The following is a 20,521-nucleotide window of genomic DNA, read 5'->3' as shown; positions in this document are numbered from 1 at the left end:
ACTTAGTGACTGAACAACATGCAGTAAGATTATATCACTAGCAATCTGGATCCCCTTGCAGAGAGAACAGAGCTGGAGGCAGGGAATCAAATTAGGAGACTAACAGAACAATTCAGGTACCAGGTGATGAACTCTTGGATTGACGGATTGTAACAGATTGTAATAGCTGAACAGGCTCTTGTGACTGATAGGTAAACAGTTGGCAGGGATATCTATGATCATATATATCGATTGAGGGAATTATGGCATTTCCAAGTAAAATATTCTGTAGGCAGCTGAAGATTTTGGACCTAAGTTATTTTGATTCAGAACTTTAATGCATGAATTCTACTGTAGTCCAGTCTGATATACCTCCAAAGATGGTGAGCTGATTATGACTGGGCCCTGTCTTTGTGACACAGCTCTAGATTTCCTTTTCACATGGATATGGGAGTTTTGAACTCAGAACAGAAAAGAATGTAGGGTACTGGTGAAGAAACAGGATTGAAAACTGAACCTCAGGCAACACCTTAAAGGAGGGAATGAGGCCAAGGTGTGTGTTCTGAAAGAAATCTGAACCAAAGGCATAAGGTTAGTTTCAAGTAGGACATGATTTAAAAAAGAACAAAAAACACACTCTTCCTGCAACTGGGACATCTTAGAAATTCTTTTCACCTTGTTTTATAAATGCTAGTTTTCTTTTCTAGGTAACTCACCGAAGGCAATTATTTTCTTGTTCAACTTTATATCCCCAAGGCCTATCAGTGTCATATATATTAGGCAGACAGACGTTTGTTAAATGATTATCAAATGCTTTAAAGGACAGAGAATGAAGACATAAAAAGCAGTGGAGACCTTCAGAGAGGCATTTCAAAAAAGAAGAAAAAAAAAAAGAGGCATTTCAGCAGACATACTCCCTGATCTCATAAACGTCTTTCACTGTCTTCACACCTCCAAAGGACCACTTATCTAATGTGAATGCACTTGCTTCCATAGATCATGCTGAATGTACACTTTTTTATGGGACAGGTTTTTAGGCAGTATCACTGTAATTTAAGAAAATGTCCCTAAAGGGAAGAAAAGAACATAAATTGGTTCTCTTTAACAGATGCATTGAGATAGACCCTTAAAAACATGGTTTTTCTCTTCCTAAGGCTATTATAGGAGCTTGGATGAATCATTAAGGTAATGAAAGCCATGCATAGGTTCAGTAATAACTCAGTGACTATCCTCTAATTCATAAATATAGGTAATGTCAACTTATAACAGTCTAGGATTCAGAAGCTGCTTTGGAATACATATTCTCTTTTTTTTAAAATGAAGTATAGTTATTTACAATGGTGTGTTTTTAATAAATACATATTCTTATGAGATACACACAAAATTAGAGGCAATCACAGCCCTAGGCCTGTCCCAGAACACCTATTTATCCTATAGTATTTTGAAACATGTAAAAGTACACTTTTTTTAGCTAACTACTATTATTACAAGTTTTTTTATGGGAAATAAATCTGTTCCAATTTGAAAAGTCAGAACACCCTGTAAATGGGGAGCTACCCGTAACTACCTGCTGCACAACTGGAACCCTCAACTACCTTTCCCAGCGAAATTAACAGACCAACATCCTCTTATGCTTCAGTTCAGTTTAGTCACTCTGTCATGTCTGACTCTTGGCAACCCCATGGACTGCAGCATGCCAGGCCTCCCTGTCCATCACCGACTCCCGGAGTCTACCTAAACTCGTGTCCATTGAGTCAGTGATGCCATCTAACCATCTCATCTTCTGTTGTCCCCTTCTCCTCCTGCCCTCAATCTTTCCCAGCATCAGGGTCTTTTCAAATGAGTTATGCTTAAGCAGTAGCTATTCCCAGAGGAAATGAGGCACAGATACCACAGCACTAAGTTTTATTAGGGATTTCATTAAAGTTAAATTTCTAGGATTGAAGGAGTCAGTTAGGGAACACAAAGCTCATGAAGCCTCCTCAGATCTCATAGTGAACCACTGGCTCAGGTTCTTTGTTGGGATCGCCGCCTCGTTCCAGGTACAGATTATTGTAAGGATACTGCTTTGGCCCCTAAGGAGAAAACACAGGTCAGCAAGAACAACATATATCCAGCCAACACCTGGCTACAGCCTACCCTGAGCAAAGAATCACACACAGTAAACAGGTACACAGTAGCTTCTGGTGAGACCCAGCTGGGCCAGAACAGCAGGGACAGCACTCTTTTTCCCAGCTCAGCCCAAGGCAGTGAGAAAGCCTAGACTGTAAGAGAAGTGGTGCCGAGAGAGAGGGAGAGAGGGAGAGAGGGAGAGGGGGAGAGGGGGAGAGGGGGAGAGGGGCAGAGGCGGAGAGGGGGAGATGGGGAGAGGGGGAGAGGGGGAGAGGGGGAGAGGGGGAGAGGGGGAGAGGGAGTATACGTGTGTGTGTGTGTGGTGTAAGAGAAGGGGTGCCTACAGAGAGAGAGTGTGTATAAGTGAAAGGGTGCCTACAGAGGTAGGGGGAGAGAGAGAGAGAGTGTGTGTGTGTGTATAAGAGAAGTGGTGCCTACAGTATATGTGTGTGTGACAGAGAGAGAAAGAGGAGGGAGAGGGAGGGAGAGAGAGAAAGGGAGAGCATGAGGGAAGCTTTCTAAATGAGATGATGCATCCATCCATCCCACTCTCTCGGGGTCGAGACAGACTCAATCTCCTTTAAGTCACTCAGCCTCTAATGGCTCCACCACTAAAGTGGCCTAGCAAATGAGGCGTGCAGGAGCAGCAGTGGGGTGAGCACAGAGGAAACGTGGCTTGGACGTGCTTTAGGGGCTGCTGGCTTTACCAACAAACAGCTGTCAGAGAACAGCTCAAGGGGAGGAGAAAAGGGTGATGTGCTTACAGAATTGAAAAATGGAAGAGCCACACTGCATTTCTTGCTCTCCTGAAGTGAAGTTAGTGCTCACACCAGCCCTATGTGCACTCTCCAGCCTGGGGCCCCTGGGGCTCGGTAGGAAGGCTTGTGTCCATGCACAGACATGCGCGCTACCGTTAGGACATTGCCTATCTCAGCAGAGGCAGCACTGTGCAGCCAACTGGAGACACAGCAGCCTCCCGCTTTTAGTACCTTTCTCACAGTCCACCCTGTAGACTATTCCCAGGTTAATCTTTTAAAAACCTAGGCATCATTACAGCATTCTTCTGTTCAAAATCCCAACATGGCTCCCTGCTTCCTAGAGGCAGGCCAAGTCATCAATGTATTCCCAACCCTTAGCACCTTCTGTACCTGGTACATGACAGGAGCTTCATAAACATTTATTCAACTAATGCATTACTATACCATCAAGTCCACATCCCTCAGCCACGCAATAAAAGGTGCCCAACCAAACTGATCAAATGCACTTCACAATATTTCTAACACAGCAGTTTCCACACCTGATTTCCCAGCACATCAAAATTACCTGGGAACTTGTTAAATATTGATTGTAGAACCCCACTGTGGAGTTACTGAATTAGGCTCTCCAAGAGCTAAGGAATCTGACTTTTTAGCAGTTCCCCAGGTGCAGCTGGTTGTCTGAGAGCTATTTATAAACCTATTCCACTCCAGCTAACTCATTGTCCTCTTCCTCCATTCTGTTTTCTTCCCCCAAATGTTCTCTTCAACTTCTCTCCATCATCTAAACATATGTTTTAGCATCTAGCATAATCCTAACAGCACAAGCACATATATTCACTACACACATATATACACAAAACCTGTGCCAAATTCCTATGTATGTTCCAATGTTGCTCACGTCACATATCTAAATTTTCTTATCCGAATTAAATGTCCTCAAAGCTAGACAGTATATTTTCATTCTTCTTTTAGTTTATTTAAGTATAGTTGATTTACAATGTTTGTTAATTTCTGCTGTACAGCAAAGTGATTCAGTTATGTGTTAACTGAATCAATCAGTTAACTTTTTCATATTCTTTTCCATTATGCTTTATCACAGGATATTGAATATAGTTCCCTGTGCTTTATAATAGGACCTTGTTGTTTATCCATTCTATTTATACTAGTTTGCATCTGCTAATCCCAAATTCTCAATCCATCCCTTCCCCACCCCCTTCCTGGCAACAAGTCTGTTCTATACAGACAGTATATTTGCTGTGTCCTTCATGTTCTTTAAATTAACTGTCCATGCTTGTAGTAAACATTTAATTGCTTCCTATAGAAAATGCCCTTCACACCAATAAAGGATAAGCTTTCAACTTGAGATTCCTGGACTCTACCTTAAAAGATCACTTGCTGAAATACGGTGGTAAGTACAGTTCTCCAAATGGCAACTCTAAAGACTAGCTGGCTTCTTCATTCTCATTCCTCATCTAGTCCTACATAGTTTCTTCTCACTCAGACTGACCCAAGATACAGGCAAAAGCTGTGCTCTGGTACTTATTCCAGGCCAGTAGCTAATAGCTAAGGCCCTCTATAGGCCTCACCAGGAAGCCAAGCTTGGTATCGGGTAGATCTCTACTCCAGAGACTGCATTCCCTCAGGAAAGTGTGCCTGAGGGAGCACTCATCAGATACTCACCACAGGCTGGTAGGCGGGGTAAGTTTCCCCTACCCAAAACATGAACAGCATGAAGGCGACGAAGCCGAAGAGGTGCTTACACATGAGGTTCCAATTAACAGGAGTCGGGGACGTGTCCACACGGTTCCTGATATACATGTCCAGGTCCCAGTGCATCTGAGACAGAAAGGCAGATCACCGTCACATACTGCTCTTCCTGCAAAAGGCAGGCAGTCCAGAGTGATTAGAGCCTCAAACAAGACTTGAAAGGCATTCTCTTGCCCTGGGCAATATTCTGAGAGCCACATCTGAGATACTCTGGCCCACAGGACTGGATGCTGGCTTATGTCTGGGTTTGGTTGATCAGACACAGTCCCAATCATGAACATTCACAACTCAAGAGCTTCAATTATTCTCAGAAGTCCTTTACACACACACACACACACACAGGGAACCTCAGATCTCAGAGCACTTGACCCTGCTTCCTTGGGCAGAAAAACCTTAGTGTTGTTGATGTTTAGTCGCTAAGTCATGTCCGACTCTTTGTGACCCATGGGCTGTCCATGGGGTTCTCCCAGCAAGAATGCTGGAGTGGGATGCCGTGTCCTTCTTCAGGGGATTTTCCTGGATCAGGGATCAAACCTATGTCTCCTGCAGTGGCAAGCAGATTCTTCACCACTGAGCCACAGGAAAGCCCACTTGGGCAGAAAAGTGCCATCTGATCTACAGAAGACATACGGAAAAGGAAGAAAGGGCAAATGGGACATGGTTCTCTCACCGGTTCACCCCAGTTCAACCGCAGGTCTGGGTGGTCCCAGTCATACCATGGATCCCTCTCCTGCTGTGAGCGGTCAGGCAGTTTCGGATAGTCACCATACCTGAGAGACAGCAAGAACTTCTGGACACGGCTTTGAGAGCCTCCGACAATGCACAGCCTTCTCATCTCTGAGATGAGAAACCAAGTGACAAGATAATGGCCTCCCCCTAAGGACAGAGGAACTAACCTTCCAATCAAGATCTCAGTGTTTTCCTGTGGTGCACATATTGAGAAATGTTGGGTTAAAGGGCTGCTGGTAAATATCCCAAATATCCCCCCAGAAAGACTGTGGCAATTTACATTCCTACAAATGGTACAAAAGAGATTAATTTTCCTGAATGCTTTCCAGTATCAAAATTATTGTTAATAAAATATTTGCTATTTTGTTTTATTAAATCTCAATTTTTACTCACTAAGCACAGCACTAACTGCAGAAGTCCAAATTGTTATTAAAAATTCATGTCAAACTCCGAAACATTATTTAACATATGTAAGCTTTTCTTATCTTCTTTCAACAAAAAGAAAAAAAGTCACACCATGTTATAATGTTAGCAATGGAAGGGAATTTGACAATCAATCACTCTGTTTTCCTCAGTAGACAGAAAAAGAAACTGAAGTTTAGAGTCTGAACCTAAGGTTGCCCAGTTAACTGGAATAAAAACAAAAAGGTACAGATGAGAGAAGCACTGTTCCTAGCAACTGTGTTTCTCAACCACAAAATTGACACACATCTCGAAGCCTCAAACACCGTATGGGTGTGATAGGCTGGATTTTTCACCAACAAGTCCAGGTTCAACTTATACAGACTGCTACGGAGGCTGCTCTTGTCCACAACACAATAAAAGTCATAGGAAATGATGACAACTAGACATGTGTCACAGAAAGTGATTGGAAAACAACAAGACGAATAGGAGCTGCTGAAATCACCGCTGAAAGAGTGATGCTAGGGAGAAAATGAGGATGACAGTAATCAATTCAGGTAATTAACCACAGAGATGGTGTGGGGGAAAATCATCAACTGGAGCAAGAGTTAGCCATTTAACCTTTTAAAGTTGCTAAGATTTCCAAAACGCTAACAGCAACGATTAAAAAAGAGAAATATACACATATTAAGACACAGTACTCTATCTACAAATAAGGTTCTCATGACAGCAGTCCAGCTCCAGCCTGGTCACGTGCCTGGATGACACCACCTGAGCCCAGCAGATGCTCAATCTAAATGAAACCTTGCGCTCTGGATGGACCAAGGAAGGTTCCCGCTATTCAGGGGTCCTCAGGGGAGCTATTAAAACCTCAGCTTCCTCATCTGAGAAAACAGCCTGAGCCAAGGAGAAAATTAAAGTCCTCTCGACTGCAGCTGCTCACCCTTCCCCTCCCACCTCTCTCCACCGAGAAAAGCACCCACACCACTGACTCTGAGGGGTCACGAAAAGGTTCGGGGAAAAGGGTCAGAGTAGAGCCACCCACCCAGTCCGAACTTCTCCCATTACTACCCGGGTGCGAGCAGACCCTATCTCACCCCGTGCCATCATCTGGGTACGGCTCGTAGTCTTCCACCCGCATATTATACTTCTTGGCGGCGGCAGCCCGTTCTTCTTGGGTCTTGGGATAGGGTCCCGGGAGCATGTCCTTGGTAATGTGGGAGGCTGGAGGGCAGACGAGGGCAGGTCAGAAGCGACCTCATTTTTCCTGCCACTCTAAAGGCTTCAGGCTTCAAGGTCAGAGCCCGAGGCTTCGAGGGACCAGCAGACCTTCCTTCTGTTTTTGTGGATATCCCAACTCCACCTCCGCCCTTCCCCGGACTCGGCGGCCGTGGTACCCCACCAAATCCACCCTGCGCCCAACACAATAAACCTCAGGCACTCCCCCCTCCCACCCACACTGAGGCCTCGACCGTTCTAGCGGACCTGTCCGTGCACCCAGCGGCACCACGTTTCGGGCTGCCTTTTGCAGCCATCGGACTCCCAGGACCCCCGCCCTGGCCGCCGCCATCTTCACCTTCTTTCAGTTTCACCCCGCACATGCGCAAAGACCTTGTCACGGCGGCTGAGCCGGGCCAAACGCGATTAGGGAGAAAAGTGTTAAAGGTTCACTAAGGGCGGGGCTTAAACGGTGCTGGGAAGCCACACGGAAGGTCCGCGGATCTGTAGAGGCTGAGAGGCAGGGAGGAAAGGACAGAAAAACAAGCGGGTCACTGCTTTGACATTTCTGATTGTTGAGTCCCTTTTCTCCCTCTGCTGACTCAGATGCATCCCGGAATAGCGGGCACTCGGAATCTGAGTATCTTGGGTGGACAGCTGACTCGCCTCCCCCAGGACCTGTATAAATAAAATGAGCCTGTTTAATCTCATTTTTAGGGCTTCCCTTATAGCTCAGTCAGTAAAGAATCTGCCTGCAATAAAGGAGACTCGGGTTCGATTCCTGGGTCCGGAAGATCCGCTGGAGAAGGAAATGGCCACCCACTCCAGCGTTACTGCCCGGAGAATCCCATGGACAGAGGAGCCTGGCAGGCTACAGTCCATGGGGTCACAAGAGTCGGACACGACTTAGCGACTAAAGAGAGAGAATCTCTTCTCTGACTGCTTGCCTTGTTCCTCTCCTTCAGTGGCACTTCCTCTTTACATATTCAAACGTGATCATTCTTCAAATTTAGTGCTTGGTTTTGTTTGTTCATGTTTTGTTTTCCACATTAATTTTTCCTTCAGTTAGAGTAATTTTTTTCTTCACTTAGAGGCACGATGCAACACATAAATTGGCCACAAACCGGTTGTTTTGTTTCAGCCGCGCGGCTGGGGGAATCCCAATTTCTCGACTGGGAACTGAATCCGCACCCTTGGCCTTGAAAATCGAGAAGTCCCAACCACTGGACCACCAGGGAATTACCCCCCGCCCCACAAACGGTTCTTCAGTTTCAGTCCCGTGTTTACATCCGAATGTCTCAGTTACCTCAACCCAACAAATATAAAATCAGTCCTATTATTTGAACCCGCCTCAGATTTACTACGGAGAAGGCGATGGCACCCCACTCCAGTACTCTTGCCTGGAAAATCCCATGGACGGAGGAGCATGGTAGGCTGCAGTTCATAGGGTCGCGAAGAGTCGGACACGACTGATCGACTTCCCTTTCACTTTTCGCTTTCATGCATCGGAGAAGGAAATGGCAACCCACTCCAGTGTTCTTGCCTGGAGAATCCCAGGGACAGGGGAGCCTGGTGGGCTGCCGTCTATGGGGTCACACAGAGTCGGACACGACTGAAGCGACTTAGCAGCAGCAGCAGCAGCCCAACAAAAGAATGGGAGGGGCATTATTGTTCGAATATGAATGTTTTTATTTACACAAGTATGATTTGCATAATTTACAGTATATACATGCACATATTTCCAGGAACTTTTAGGGTGATTACTGTTTTGGAGTAGAATCCATTATTATAGACATTCGCAAATATATATCAGAGCAATAAAAATTGATACATACTCTTCAGTATATGAAATTTGGGGGAGAATTATAGCAACTTGCCTTCTTGCAAATGAGCAACTAATTGATGTTCAGAATGGTGGGATGACATCTGCACTCGATCAACAGCAAACCCTGATCTAATTCAGTCGAGAAACAGAGTTGGACTAAGAAAAAAATGCCTTTTAAGTAGGTGAGATAGCAGAGAAATCAAATGGTGCCAAGCAAAAAAAGAAAAAGAGAAAACGCCTTTGATTTCGGAATTCAAGTTGCCATATATTTTTTTGCAGAGGACTTCAGATGAAACTTTGCTCAACATCTATGTATTGGACAACTGCTTTTCCTTCTGACTTCCTTAGGTGGGTCAATTTTGTGTCTCTCCCCATCTGTTAGGGTAAAATTTAATGCCTCACCAGAGGATGAGATGGTTGGATGGCATCACCGACTCGATGGACGTGAGTCTGAGTGAACTCTGGGAGTTGGTGATGGACAGGGAGGCCTGGCGTGCTGCGATTCATGGGGTCACAAAGAGTCGGACACGACTGAGCGACTGAACTGAACTGAAACTTGCCTTCTTCTTTGCCTGTTGTGTAGGCCTGGACGCACTGAGCAATAATATTTTATGAACTGGTTAGCCCAAATGATTACCCGTGCTCAGCGAAGTAATTGTCTAGTCCTAGGTCTACAGTGTAGAGCTATCGGTTACCATTAGGAGGCACTCCCCAAGGGCTCGGGCCGGCGTTCTTAGTGTCTCTGGGCCGCTCACTCTTGCCGCCTATCTCTATGGTTTCCGTTGTATTTTTCTCCGGAATAGGCGCAGCTTCCGCTTCCGGTGGGGCCGTCCCTAGCGGTAGAGATGGCGGCGACTGCAACGGAGGCCGCGTCCTCGGCCTCTGCAGAACCCCGGGAAGAGGCTGAAGGCCCTGGCCCCGCCTGGGATGAGTCCCAACTGCGCAGTTACACCTTCCCGACCCGGCCCATCCCGCGTCTGAGTCAAAGCGACCCCCGGGCGGAGGAGCTTATCGAGAATGAGGTAGGGGGCGGAGCCGCTTTCGAAGTTGGAGGGGGAAGGGACCAGGTTGGGAGGAGAGGTCAAAGGCAAGTGGTGGTAGAAGGGAGGGACCCGCTGGGCTGTGGACAAGGGGCTAAGCGGGGATGGAGAGGGAAGCAAGGAGAAATGGAACTTGCGGGGTTCATGCTAGTTAACAGAAGTTATTTTGAAGTTGGAAAATAATTGTAATCTTGGGACAAGAACCCACCAGCTCCTTGGGACAACTTGATTTTTTTCATTTAGGAGCCTGTGGTGCTGACGGACACAAATCTTGTGTATCCTGCACTAAAATGGGACCTCGAATACCTGCAAGAAAATATTGGCAACGGTGACTTCTCCGTGTACAGTGCCAGCACCCACAAGTTCTTGTACTATGATGAGAAGAAGATGGCTAATTTCCAGAACTTTAAGCCAAGGTCCAACAGGGAAGAAATGAAATTTCATGAGTTTGTTGAGAAACTGCAGGATATACAGCAGCGAGGTGGTGAAGAGAGGTAAGTTCCAAGATCATGGCTTTTTCTATTGAATCTAGGGCATCCATTTTTCTTTCCTGTATTTATTTGGGGCTGAATTTTTTAGCTTGAAGGATGATGGAATGACTAGACTTGAAGTGTGACTTTCAAATTTGTTGTTTTCATAAAGTGAGAGTCACACTTGCCTAGCAGAGTCTGGTAGGTGAATGAAATGAGTGGAGGTTTGGGTGAAAGCTATGACGAAGCTGAAGGCATATGCCCTGTTCAGAGTGAGAAGTCATTACTTAACTCTTGTTTCCATTTTGGAGTGCAGCCCCAGGGTTGCCAGATAGTCTGATCCCACCCCTCCCTGCCCCACTCCAGCCCCGAGAAGCTAGAAATCAGGATTTCCATTTTAAAACATTTTTAAGCTTTAAGTGTGGGCAGCTAATTCAAATTTTTTAAAATGCTGCCAGAGGCCAGTTTAAAACATCAGTGAATTTCCTGAGACTGCAGGTTTGCAGCCTTTGTCCTAAAATATTTGAATGGGGGCAGCACAGGCTGAAAAGTTGAATAGGTGAGGGTAGGGAGAATATTGATGTTCTGCATTGTATTGACAATAGCAAACACAGGACACCCACACACATAGGGGAGTGACTTACCTCTCCCTTTTAACTCTCTTTATGAGGACCTTCTCTTACATAGTTCTCAGACAGCATCCAGTCCTGCTTTAACTTTGCTCCTGGGGAATTGCTGTCACTGATTACTTGATGGTGACTGACTATCTCCATCTCACATTTGGTGCCCAACCCTGGGCTTTTCTTCAGTTTCCAGCCCCATTTGTCTTTCAGACTCTGTTAGCAGTATGTGGCAGAGTGAAAGGATTTGAAATACCCACCTCCTTCCCCTCCCCCCCTTTTTTTGTTTTCCTAACTCTTAGCTATTGTCATAATGTTGGGACTTTTACCAAAAGAGTTTCCAGAATCTGAACTACAATAGATTCGTTCTTTATGTCTTATAGAGACTGTTGCAGTTGAATCCGTTCATGCATTAATGTCCTCAAATTTACCACAGTGTGCACTGATGCACACACAAACACACACACACAACCAACATTGAGAAGAAAGATTGATTTGAATGATGCTGGTGGAGTGTAAATCTGTTGGGTGAACATATGCTCTAGAATGAGCTTGAGATAAGATATGAGTCTTTTGATTTCCCAGTCATTTTAAGGTTCTTGTTTCCCACAGTGAGAACATTTTGCCTAAATGTGAGCTAGGAGTGTAGTCTGTACCTTATGGATGACTTAAGGAAAATTTCTTTACTGTTTGCAGATTTTTCCCTATAGGCTGACTTTAGCACCAACTAACCCCATTGTATAATGATACAGGTTGTTATGATTCTGAGGTAAAGGGATCCTCTTTGAGCTGTTTTGAGTATTTACTGTTAAGGTTTCAGAGGAATTGTTTAGATTCCTGTTTGGGAAGTGTTTCTGACTCTTTGAGAGTTACTTGAGAAATATTTGTATGAATATACGTACTTCATAATCTCTGGGGAGCATTCCAAGGTTGTATTCAAGTCCTGAGGGTTCCATGTCCCCACACAGGTAGCTCTCTCCAAGTTAGCAAGATTTTTAATTAGGGTTGCTTTAAACATCATGGTTATCATCAGGCACTGAGATACCTTTGAGCCTTTTGAAATAATGTTCTCAGCACCATTACTTTTTTTCCTTCATGTTTGCCGCCTAAATAATATTTCTTTGGGGACTTGAGCAACTGTGTTTGGGTTTTCATATGTATTAAGTAATTTCTTACCTTCCTCAGGCGTCTTAGGGGCCCTGAGTCTGCAGAAAGCTTAGTGAGGTTTCTTCCTTCAGCTCCAGATGGCTGCTATAGATAGGTGGCTGAATCAGTTAAGATAAACTAGGCTTCATTCCAGGACTCAGCAATGTGAAGCAACAAAGGTTTATTTTTCACACATGCTACATGTCCATCTTAGGTCACCTGGAGGCTCTGCTCTTAGGTCATCTTTTCCACTTTGGGACCTAGATCGCTCCAGCAGTTGCTATCTGAAACTTTGCAGTTGCTGTGGCAGAGGGAAAGTAATGTGGTGGTAATGTGTACTGGTTCTTAAAGTTTGGAAGCAGCACCAGTCACTTCTGTGGACAGCTTGGTGGCCAAAGAAGTTAAATAAGGAAGCCTTACTTGAAGGAGGTGCAGAAGAATAACTCTCACAAGGAGGGAATATGATCTGCCACAATGGCTGTTGGAGGCCAAAGGAGACCTCTCAGGCCCTGAGAGTTTCTGGAACAGGCTGAATCATTATTCTAGGGTTCCTAGTGGGCTGCCATCTCTGGGGTTACACAGAATTGGACACGACTGAAGCCACTTAGCAGCAGTAGCACCAGCAGCATGGGTAGGCTTTGAGGAATCTATGAAATTAAATGAAAGTTCGGTGTATGAGCATTTTTATGGGGAACCTCCCTTGGGTACTTTTTTCCCCTCTTAGATTCATGAACGATTCATAATGTGACCCAGAAAAGCCAAGAATCACTTCTTTAAAATACAAAATTTGATGTTGAACAGAGCTCAAAGAAGGATAGGAGAGGATTCAGCTCTGTGAGAGTCCCATGACTGCAGCTGTTTTTGTTAGAAATGTTGGTGTGGGCTTGGGTTTGAATTTCCAGGTGTAGGGAGGCCATGCCACAGACAGTGTGTACATGCACTAATCGGATTTTCTTTTTGGGGAACATAGGTTGTATCTACAGCAAACACTCAATGATACTGTGGGCAGGAAGATTGTCATGGACTTCTTGGGTTTTAACTGGAACTGGATTAATAAGCAACAGGGAAAGCGTGGCTGGGGGCAGCTGACCTCTAACCTGCTGCTTATCGGCATGGAAGGTAAGAAATCTTTCAGAAAGCAGCACGACTTGGGGTCACATGAACTGATTTCTAATCCTTTCCCACCACTTACTCGATCCATGACTTTAAACAAGTCATGTAACTTTCTTAAGCCTCAGTCTCCTCATTTGTAAAACAGACACGGTAATACCTTAAAATTGACTATGAAGGTTCAATGAGATTAATATATGTTACATGTTTAAAATAGCTTCAGGTACTCTAAAAGAAAGTTCCCTTTTCCCTTCTTCAGCTGCTTTGTGAATACATATACTCAGTTACTGGAGATCTCTCTAAAATTCTGCTGTTTTCTGTTGGATATGTCTGCAGATTTTTATCCTAGTAGAAGAAAAATATTTTTCCAATATAAATTGAACTTATCTTTTGAACAGATAATATATTTTTGGGGTTAAATTCAAAAGGTATAAATAGGTATGTAGTAATAAATCTCTCTTACACTCCAGTTTCCCAGCCTCTCAGTTTCCATCCCTCCCTGGAGGCACCAAATGTTGTTAGCTGCTTCTGTATCCTGCTAGAGGATTTTACACGTATATAAGCAAATACTTGAATACTACTTTTTTTTTTTTTTTTAATTAAAAAGAGACACCTTTAAACTCCAGTGAGGAGAAAGAAAGCTACTTACCAACCAGGGTCATTGTGTCAATTCTGTCACTAGCTCAGTGCCGGCTCCTAGTAGAGGTCCTTAGTAAATGGTGAGTAAATTGAGTTGAACAAGGAAGCGGAGTAATGACTCATTATCAGTCACCACCAGGCTCTGGAGTCTCTTCTTCCCCTTTGATTGTCTTTTCTCCAGATTTGTATCTTTTACCACTAGTATTAATGAAAGCTTCTAGTATTGCAGCTAATGAATTGTCCCTTAGCCTGCCCCTTTGAAGCCAACTCTCGGTTGACCCACCAGGAGCCAGTTCTTGTTAACTTGACTCTGAATTTGTATGTTGCCTTTCTATCCTGTAGTAGAGGGCAAGGAAGTAGATCCAGCAGGCAGAGACGAGAGAACAAGTCTTCTTCAGGGATGCACATGGACTCTGCACCTAGTAAAGTGGCTGTCTTGGCCCACTCAGGCAGACTGGGGAATGTTTTCTAAACTCCATGCCTTGCAGAGGGCCTTTGAGCTCTTAAGGACTGTGCAGAGAAACAGTGGGGCTCTTTATAACTGTCAGATGCAGCCCCAGTTATAAAGAGGAGCATGCATACACAAGGGCAGATAATTCAAGATGGCATTTTAGATAATTTGCATTATTCGGTGTACGCAACACTCTTCAGGAATTTGTTATGCTCCCCCTGCCCCCACGAGAATCAACAGCTCCAGTGTTGATCTAAAGAAGTGTTGCAGTCCAACAGGTGTGTTGAAGTGGGAGCAAAGGTTGAGAATCTTTGAGCTCCAGAAAGTGTTAGTCACTCAGTTGTGTCCGACTCTTTGCAACCCTATGGGCAGTAGCCCACCAGGTTCCTCTATCCGTGGAATTCTTCAAGCAAAATTACTGGAGTGGGTAGCCATCCCCTTCTCCAGGGGATTTTCCTGACCTAGGGATTGAACCCGCGTCTTCTGCATTGCAGGCAGATTCTTTACTGTCTAAGCCACCAGGAAAATCCCTGGTGAGCTCCAGAAGAGCTACCCAAAGTAAGTACATATATACAACTTAAAATGACTGGTTAACTGCATCAAAGAAGAGCATGCATGCATTGCTGATACCATCATTTCAACTGTTTCTAACTCTTCCTCATGTTTCCCTTGAGTTTGTGCCATTGTCAAGAGTTCAAGTGCAAGTTCCCACTAGCTGTCTGAAAGTAGACCATCCCTGTGAAACCTTCTATAAGCCAAGATGATGTAAAACAAAGAAGCAGTTATCCTAGGGCACATCTTGCTAACGGATGCACAAAGTAAATAGAGAGAAAGCACAGATGCTCACACAATCAGAGCTGTCGTGGCTTGATGCTGAGTGTAGTTTCTAGGGGAGGAGGTTGGCAGTGCTACTCTTACTGCTCGTGCTCACTGCCTCTGTAATGGCTCACTCCAGAGCAAACTCTGAGTGATACTTCTGCCTTTTTCTTTGTAAAAATGAAAATTCTCTTTGAATTTCTTTCAGTTAGCAAAATAGGTGTAAATATAGGTCTCCTGTAAAAGCAAAGTGATATAAAGCGAACTTCTGAAAAGCAGGGCATAGCTGTATGGAGTGTATTTTGTCATGCTTGTATCATTTTGATGTGCAGTTGTATACAGTAAGGGCAGCAGCTGTCATATAAGGAAGTCTATTCTGCTGATTGATGGTGAACCCTTAGCCAGTGATGTTTGCTACTAGACCTATCACCTATTAAAAGTGTAACACCTAATTGAATGAGAGTTGTGATTATAGTCTCCCTGATTTTGATTTGGACCCTTTTGCTGAGGGGGCAGACTGGGTTTCTCTGTAACACTGAAGCCTGTGTTCCATCCTGTGCAGTAGAGCTACTGTCTTGAATAAGAATGTCTTTTTTCCTACAGGAAATGTGACACCTGCTCACTATGATGAGCAACAGAACTTCTTTGCTCAGATAAAAGGCCACAAGCGATGCATTTTGTTCCCTCCGGATCAGTTTGAGTGCCTCTACCCGTATCCTGTTCACCATCCCTGTGACAGACAGAGCCAGGTGAGCTTGCGTGATCCGAGGAGGGTATAGAACTCCTTAGAGATCCAAGATGGGCATGGGTCCCCCTTCTCTGTGGCAGTATGCCAGGTTTGGATAAACTCAGAGGACAGTTTCACAATGTAGCTTACGTATTCCTGGCCCCTGTGGTGGTCCCCAGATGGTCCGGGCAAAGCCCTCACTGATGCTGGTGGGCTCTAGTTATTCTATTTGATTGGATTATAAATTCATGAAACAAAATGTGTATGTCTCCATTAGATTTTATGATTGTTTACTTTTGTCACAGATGCTACTTTTTGATAAAGAGAAGGATGAATAGAATTGAGATATGTCACTTAAGGTCTTTTCTGGATCTCAGTGAGGTATGTAGTTGACTTTGTGGCCAACCAGAGAGCTCCTCTTCTTCCTTGAGGAGAAAGCTGCTTAGCTGCCTTGTGTAGGAGTCTTTGCTGGTTCGAATATGTGTTTGGGAGAAAGTTTCTGAAAGTTTGGCTGAAAGATGAGTCCTAATTCCTCAAATCTGCAGGCCATGAGTAGGTTTCTGACCTGTAAACCTCGATGATTGGCTTTTGACCTCAGGATCACGAGGCCTAGTATTCATTTAGCATTCAGCAGTGCCCATCTTCTTATGTCATTCTCTGGGAGAGTTTGCGTATGTTTAATGTGTGTTGTGTCTTTTGCTGGATTAAAAAAAATAATTCTCAAGACTTTTTAAGGGATCTTTCTTGATTACCAAAGTAACAGATAAAAATTTGGTGATTGACTGATTTTTTTTTCCTCTTGAACCTCTCAGGTGGACTTTGACAATCCTGACTACGAGAGGTTTCCCAATTTCCAGAACGTGGTTGGTTACGAAACAGTGGTTGGCCCCGGTGATGTTCTTTACATCCCAATGTACTGGTGAGGACGGGGCTAGACTGGGGGCTTCTGGGGAGCTTTCTTTCCCATTCCCTGGAAAGCCTTATCCATGTCACTTCTTTTGAGTTGTGGCAGGATTGGACTTAATGTGATGTACAGGAAGGTTGGCATATCCGGATGATGAGCGTACTTAACCCGGGGGAAATGATAACATTGTTTCTAGACAAGATAACAGTTCCTCTGGTCCAAAGAGGCCCCAGAGGCTTGAGGCTTGGCTCTTTGGTATTTGAAGACCAAACACCACTCCCTTTAGCTCCAGGGTGTGTTTGATAGGATGAGTGTGAAGATACTGTTTTCCTTATATAGGACAGCTATATAAGGACTTCCTAGTTTCAGAGGAACCATCCCTCTGAAAAGTACTGGTGGCAAACAGCAACCTGTTTGTTTTCTTGCAGGTGGCATCACATAGAGTCATTACTAAATGGGGGGATAACCATCACTGTGAACTTCTGGTATAAGGTGACTATGGTTTTTTGTTCTAGATGGGAGTGGGGTGAGGTAGGTGTGATGAATTATTTGGGGGTGGGGCAGGGAGGTTGGCTGTCTCTGGAAGTGATTGCCGGGTCTTTGGGGGAGATGAAGAGGGTTGGGGTTGAACTGGGTTTCTTAAGAGAGGATGGTGCTTGGTATAGTGCATGACACTGAAGCCTGCTAAAGACATTTCCTGAGCTGCTGCTTCCTTTGCAGGGGGCCCCAACTCCTAAGAGAATTGAATATCCTCTCAAAGCCCATCAGAAAGTGGCCATAATGAGAAACATTGAGAAGATGCTTGGAGAGGCCTTGGGGAACCCACAAGAGGTATGTGGCTGCCCCAAAGTGGTACTCCTGTGACTCTGGGCAGAGTGACCAGGGAAAGTCAGGGTTGGTGTCATGTTCTCTGTAGCTCGTCTGTTTCAGTATCTGTTGTCCTCTCTCTTCATAGAGGTTATGGATATGTTCAGAAAATTCTAATTTTTTGGTGAGAGCTGGGCTTGACTGGCGGATCAATTATAATCTGTTCCATGCTAGTAGTAATGTTCCTCATGGGGCTTGTGTGCCAGCTGGGGACCCCTGAGGGGATTCTTCTGGAACGGAAAGCGAGCAGTAAAGCATCTTCTCGCATGCTCCCAGCTGTGCCAAGGCTGCTCTAGGTAATGTTGAGACCTGCTTCCCACACAGGTGTGCCAGTGGCCCATTGCATAAATGGGGGAGATTTGTATTTGTGATGCTCTTTACCTCTGTCCTGTGGATAGCCTGTGCATCCATAGCACCTGTGGGGAGAGAGCACCAGCCCCAACTGCAAGTGATCCTTTCAGGATAAAGAAGCATTTAAGATTCTTAAGACACATTTACGAAACACGCAGATAGACACTCTGAGGTGTCTGGGGAGTGTTAGCTCCTCTGACCGTCTGTCTGTCAGTTTGGTGCTGCTTACGTGTATAGGGTGTTGTGATAGGGAAAGTAATCCAACATGGACCCAGAGGAGGGGACCATGCCCCAGAATACTGGGTTGACCTCCAAGAAGAGAGTTGATTAGAGGGTTTACAAGATTGAACGAAAGCCTTGTCCTTGCCCTTGGCTGGACGTTGATGTCTCCAGACACACCCCGTCCTGCTCTGGGGCTAGAGGACAGACAGTTCTGACTGGCTCCCCATGTCTTTCCACAGGTGGGGCCCTTGTTGAACACAATGATCAAGGGCCGATACAACTAGCCTGCCAGGAGTCAAGGCCTCCTGCCAGGTGACTGCTAGCCCGTCCACACCGCTTCATTGATGAGGACAGGAGACTCCAAGCGCTAGTATTGCACGCTGCACTTAATGGACTGGACTCTTGCCATGGCCCTGGAGGCAGGTGTTTGGGGCAAGGCAGGGTGGTTGGCACTCCACTCCCATTCGGAGGGACTTCTTACCCTTGCCTCTGTGCCCCAGCACCTTCCCTCTCTGCCCCCTAAAGTCCTGCATTCAGTGTGTGGAGTCCCCAGCTGCTGGTTGTCATCATGTCTGTGTGTTGGTCTGTCAACCTCGGGGTGTGTGTGCGTGTGTGTGCCTGCACACGCGTGTATGTGTTTCTTCCTCACTCCCTCCTTCTGGGTCAGGATGCCACTTCTGGCTCTCAGCTCTGTCTCCTGCAACCTCAGTGCCTCAGCCTGAGAGAGAGGAGATGCTCTCGGATGCCCCCACATCTGGGCTCCAGGGCCACAGCTGTCCTGTCCGTGAGGTCAGTCTGCCCCCTCCCAGTTTTTACAGAGTGAGGCTCTAGGCTGGTAGGAACACTACGGGACTCTAATGGGAGAGAGAGGGAGGGGGAGGCTTCCCTCTGAGAGCCTCAGTAGCTTCCTCGGAGAGCGAATTAGGCAGGGTTCCAACTTGGACCTTCAAGCTCAAGCCATACACAGAAAAGCACCTTGGGACAAAGGAACCAAGGATTGTGCGAAACGTCCAAATTACAGGAGTTTTTACATACAGCTGCTTTCTTTCAGCACCAGCTCTTGCTCTCTGTCCTGGGTGCCAGGGGAGTCCTCCAGCAGTGGCTTCTGTAGGTTCTAAGGGTGCAGGCCTCTTGGGGATATGTGTGTGTGCATGTGTCTACACTGGCCTGCCTCTCTGCTGACCAAGTTTCTACTGCTTAACCTTGTCCAGTGGAGCATGCAGCGGGAACTCCAAGGCAATACTGCCTGAGCTGGTCTAAAGCTTTTAAACTCATTTTTAGCCATTGGATGTTTGTCAGGCCTCACTGCAACAACCTGCCTGAGACCGACTGGCTAGAGCCTTCAGATCCTACGACCCTCCCTGCCCAGGCCAAGTCCTCGGCTACGTCTATGGAGCTTCCTGGCACAAGTAGACTAAGTGGGGTCAAGCTGAGGCAGCTAACTCACCACCTGTCATCCACCTCATGGCAAGGGCAGAAATGTAGCCTTGCCTCTTGAAGCCAGCACCTCTGCCAGACCCCACTGTAATGTTCCACAAACACCTTCAGAAGTCAGGGCAACTGGTGGAGCATGGAGTGGAATTTCTTTTCTGTTCATAGTTACTTGTGGGAACCACTCTCAGGGCTGCAGCTCACAGCTGGGTCACTGGGCACTGCACAACTCAAAGGGCTCGTGTGGTGAAAGTGGGGCCCTTGGAATCGGCAGTGTGGGAGCCCTGCGTCCTGTCGCCTCCACTCCCATCTCCACGCGCCTTCTCTCTGGAAGGAAAAAGGACTTGGAAGTCTCTGGGTTCATTTTTTTCCTTTTTTTTTTTTTTGCCAAAGGTTTACTTCCAGTGTCTGAGCTGTGGCTCTCACCCCCAGAGCTCAATTTATAGTTAACAGCGCACTGATGGACTGAGAGGATGCGCGTGTGTGTGCATGAGCGCACCTGTGTGTATTCTGGGGTGGGGTGTTTATTTTTAGTACCCCATGCTGGGGTTCTCTGATGCAGTGTGGGTGTTCAAACACGGTACCTTCTAAAGTGTAGTTCTTTTAAATATAGCCAATGCTGGAAAATGTGACCGCAGTGGTCTCCATCCCTCCATCTCTTTTGGGAAAAAGGAACGCAGCAAAGAAAACAGGACAGAGGAAGGATAAATTGATCACATTCACATTTTGAAATACAGCACATTCTTTTCATTCTCCTCAGCATGTCTGCAGCCTTCCTGGCTCATTCCTCAAAGATGTGGGTGATGGCTTGGTCCTCTCAGCTGATCGTCTCTGGGTGCTGTGCCCACCCATGTCTGACCAAGGTGGAGGGGCCTTCACAGGTTGGGTCCTGATTCTTGGGTAATACAACAGGGACCCCTGACTATTAAGACACCTA

General features: G+C 45.7%; 2 protein-coding genes across 3 annotated transcripts; one reads left to right on the top strand and one right to left on the bottom strand.

The window, feature by feature from the left end:
- Positions 1–1,867: 1,867 nt before the first annotated feature.
- On the bottom strand, positions 1,868–7,363 carry NDUFB8 (NADH:ubiquinone oxidoreductase subunit B8). Of its 2 annotated transcripts, none has more exons than XM_027528343.1 (5): positions 7,324–7,363; positions 6,845–6,971; positions 5,287–5,386; positions 4,530–4,685; positions 1,868–2,054 (listed from the first exon to the last, which is right to left on the bottom strand). In XM_027528343.1, exons 1-5 carry the CDS (start codon positions 7,346–7,348, stop codon positions 1,962–1,964), a joined length of 501 nt encoding a protein of 166 aa, XP_027384144.1. In that variant the 5' UTR covers positions 7,349–7,363; the 3' UTR covers positions 1,868–1,961. The 2 variants fall into 2 exon arrangements, with proteins under 2 accessions (XP_027384144.1, XP_027384143.1); XM_027528342.1 differs by having other exon boundaries at positions 7,233–7,357.
- Positions 7,364–9,600: 2,237 nt separating this feature from the next.
- HIF1AN (hypoxia inducible factor 1 subunit alpha inhibitor) lies at positions 9,601–20,216 on the top strand. The gene is made up of 8 exons (XM_027528341.1): positions 9,601–9,812; positions 10,074–10,324; positions 13,037–13,185; positions 15,686–15,831; positions 16,622–16,728; positions 17,142–17,205; positions 17,434–17,544; positions 18,393–20,216. The coding sequence occupies exons 1-8, from the start codon at positions 9,636–9,638 to the stop codon at positions 18,435–18,437; spliced, it is 1,050 nt and encodes a 349-aa protein (XP_027384142.1). The 5' UTR covers positions 9,601–9,635; the 3' UTR covers positions 18,438–20,216.
- The last annotated feature ends 305 nt before the right edge of the window (positions 20,217–20,521 follow it).

The sequence above is a fragment of the Bos indicus x Bos taurus genome, chromosome 26 (assembly GCF_003369695.1).
Source record: "Bos indicus x Bos taurus breed Angus x Brahman F1 hybrid chromosome 26, Bos_hybrid_MaternalHap_v2.0, whole genome shotgun sequence".
NCBI lineage: Eukaryota > Metazoa > Chordata > Mammalia > Artiodactyla > Bovidae > Bos > Bos indicus x Bos taurus.
This window is presented reverse-complemented; position numbering and strand designations above follow the sequence as displayed.

Bases quoted from the DNA above. Each gene is read 5' to 3' on its own strand.
- NDUFB8 (XM_027528342.1), bottom strand. From the start codon at position 7,317: ATGGCGGCGGCCAGGGCGGGGGTCCTGGGAGTCCGATGGCTGCAAAAG. The intron at 5,387-6,844 runs GTGAGATAGGGT...GCTGTCTCTCAG, and splicing joins TACCCAGATGATGGCACGGG to GTATGGTGACTATCCGAAAC. The intron at 2,055-4,529 runs GTGAGTATCTGA...TTTTCTCCTTAG, and splicing joins ACCCCGCCTACCAGCCTGTG to GGGCCAAAGCAGTATCCTTA.
- HIF1AN (XM_027528341.1), top strand. From the start codon at position 9,636: ATGGCGGCGACTGCAACGGAGGCCGCGTCCTCGGCCTCTGCAGAACCC. The intron at 9,813-10,073 runs GTAGGGGGCGGA...TTTTTCATTTAG, and splicing joins AGGAGCTTATCGAGAATGAG to GAGCCTGTGGTGCTGACGGA. The intron at 13,186-15,685 runs GTAAGAAATCTT...TTTTTCCTACAG, and splicing joins GCTGCTTATCGGCATGGAAG to GAAATGTGACACCTGCTCAC.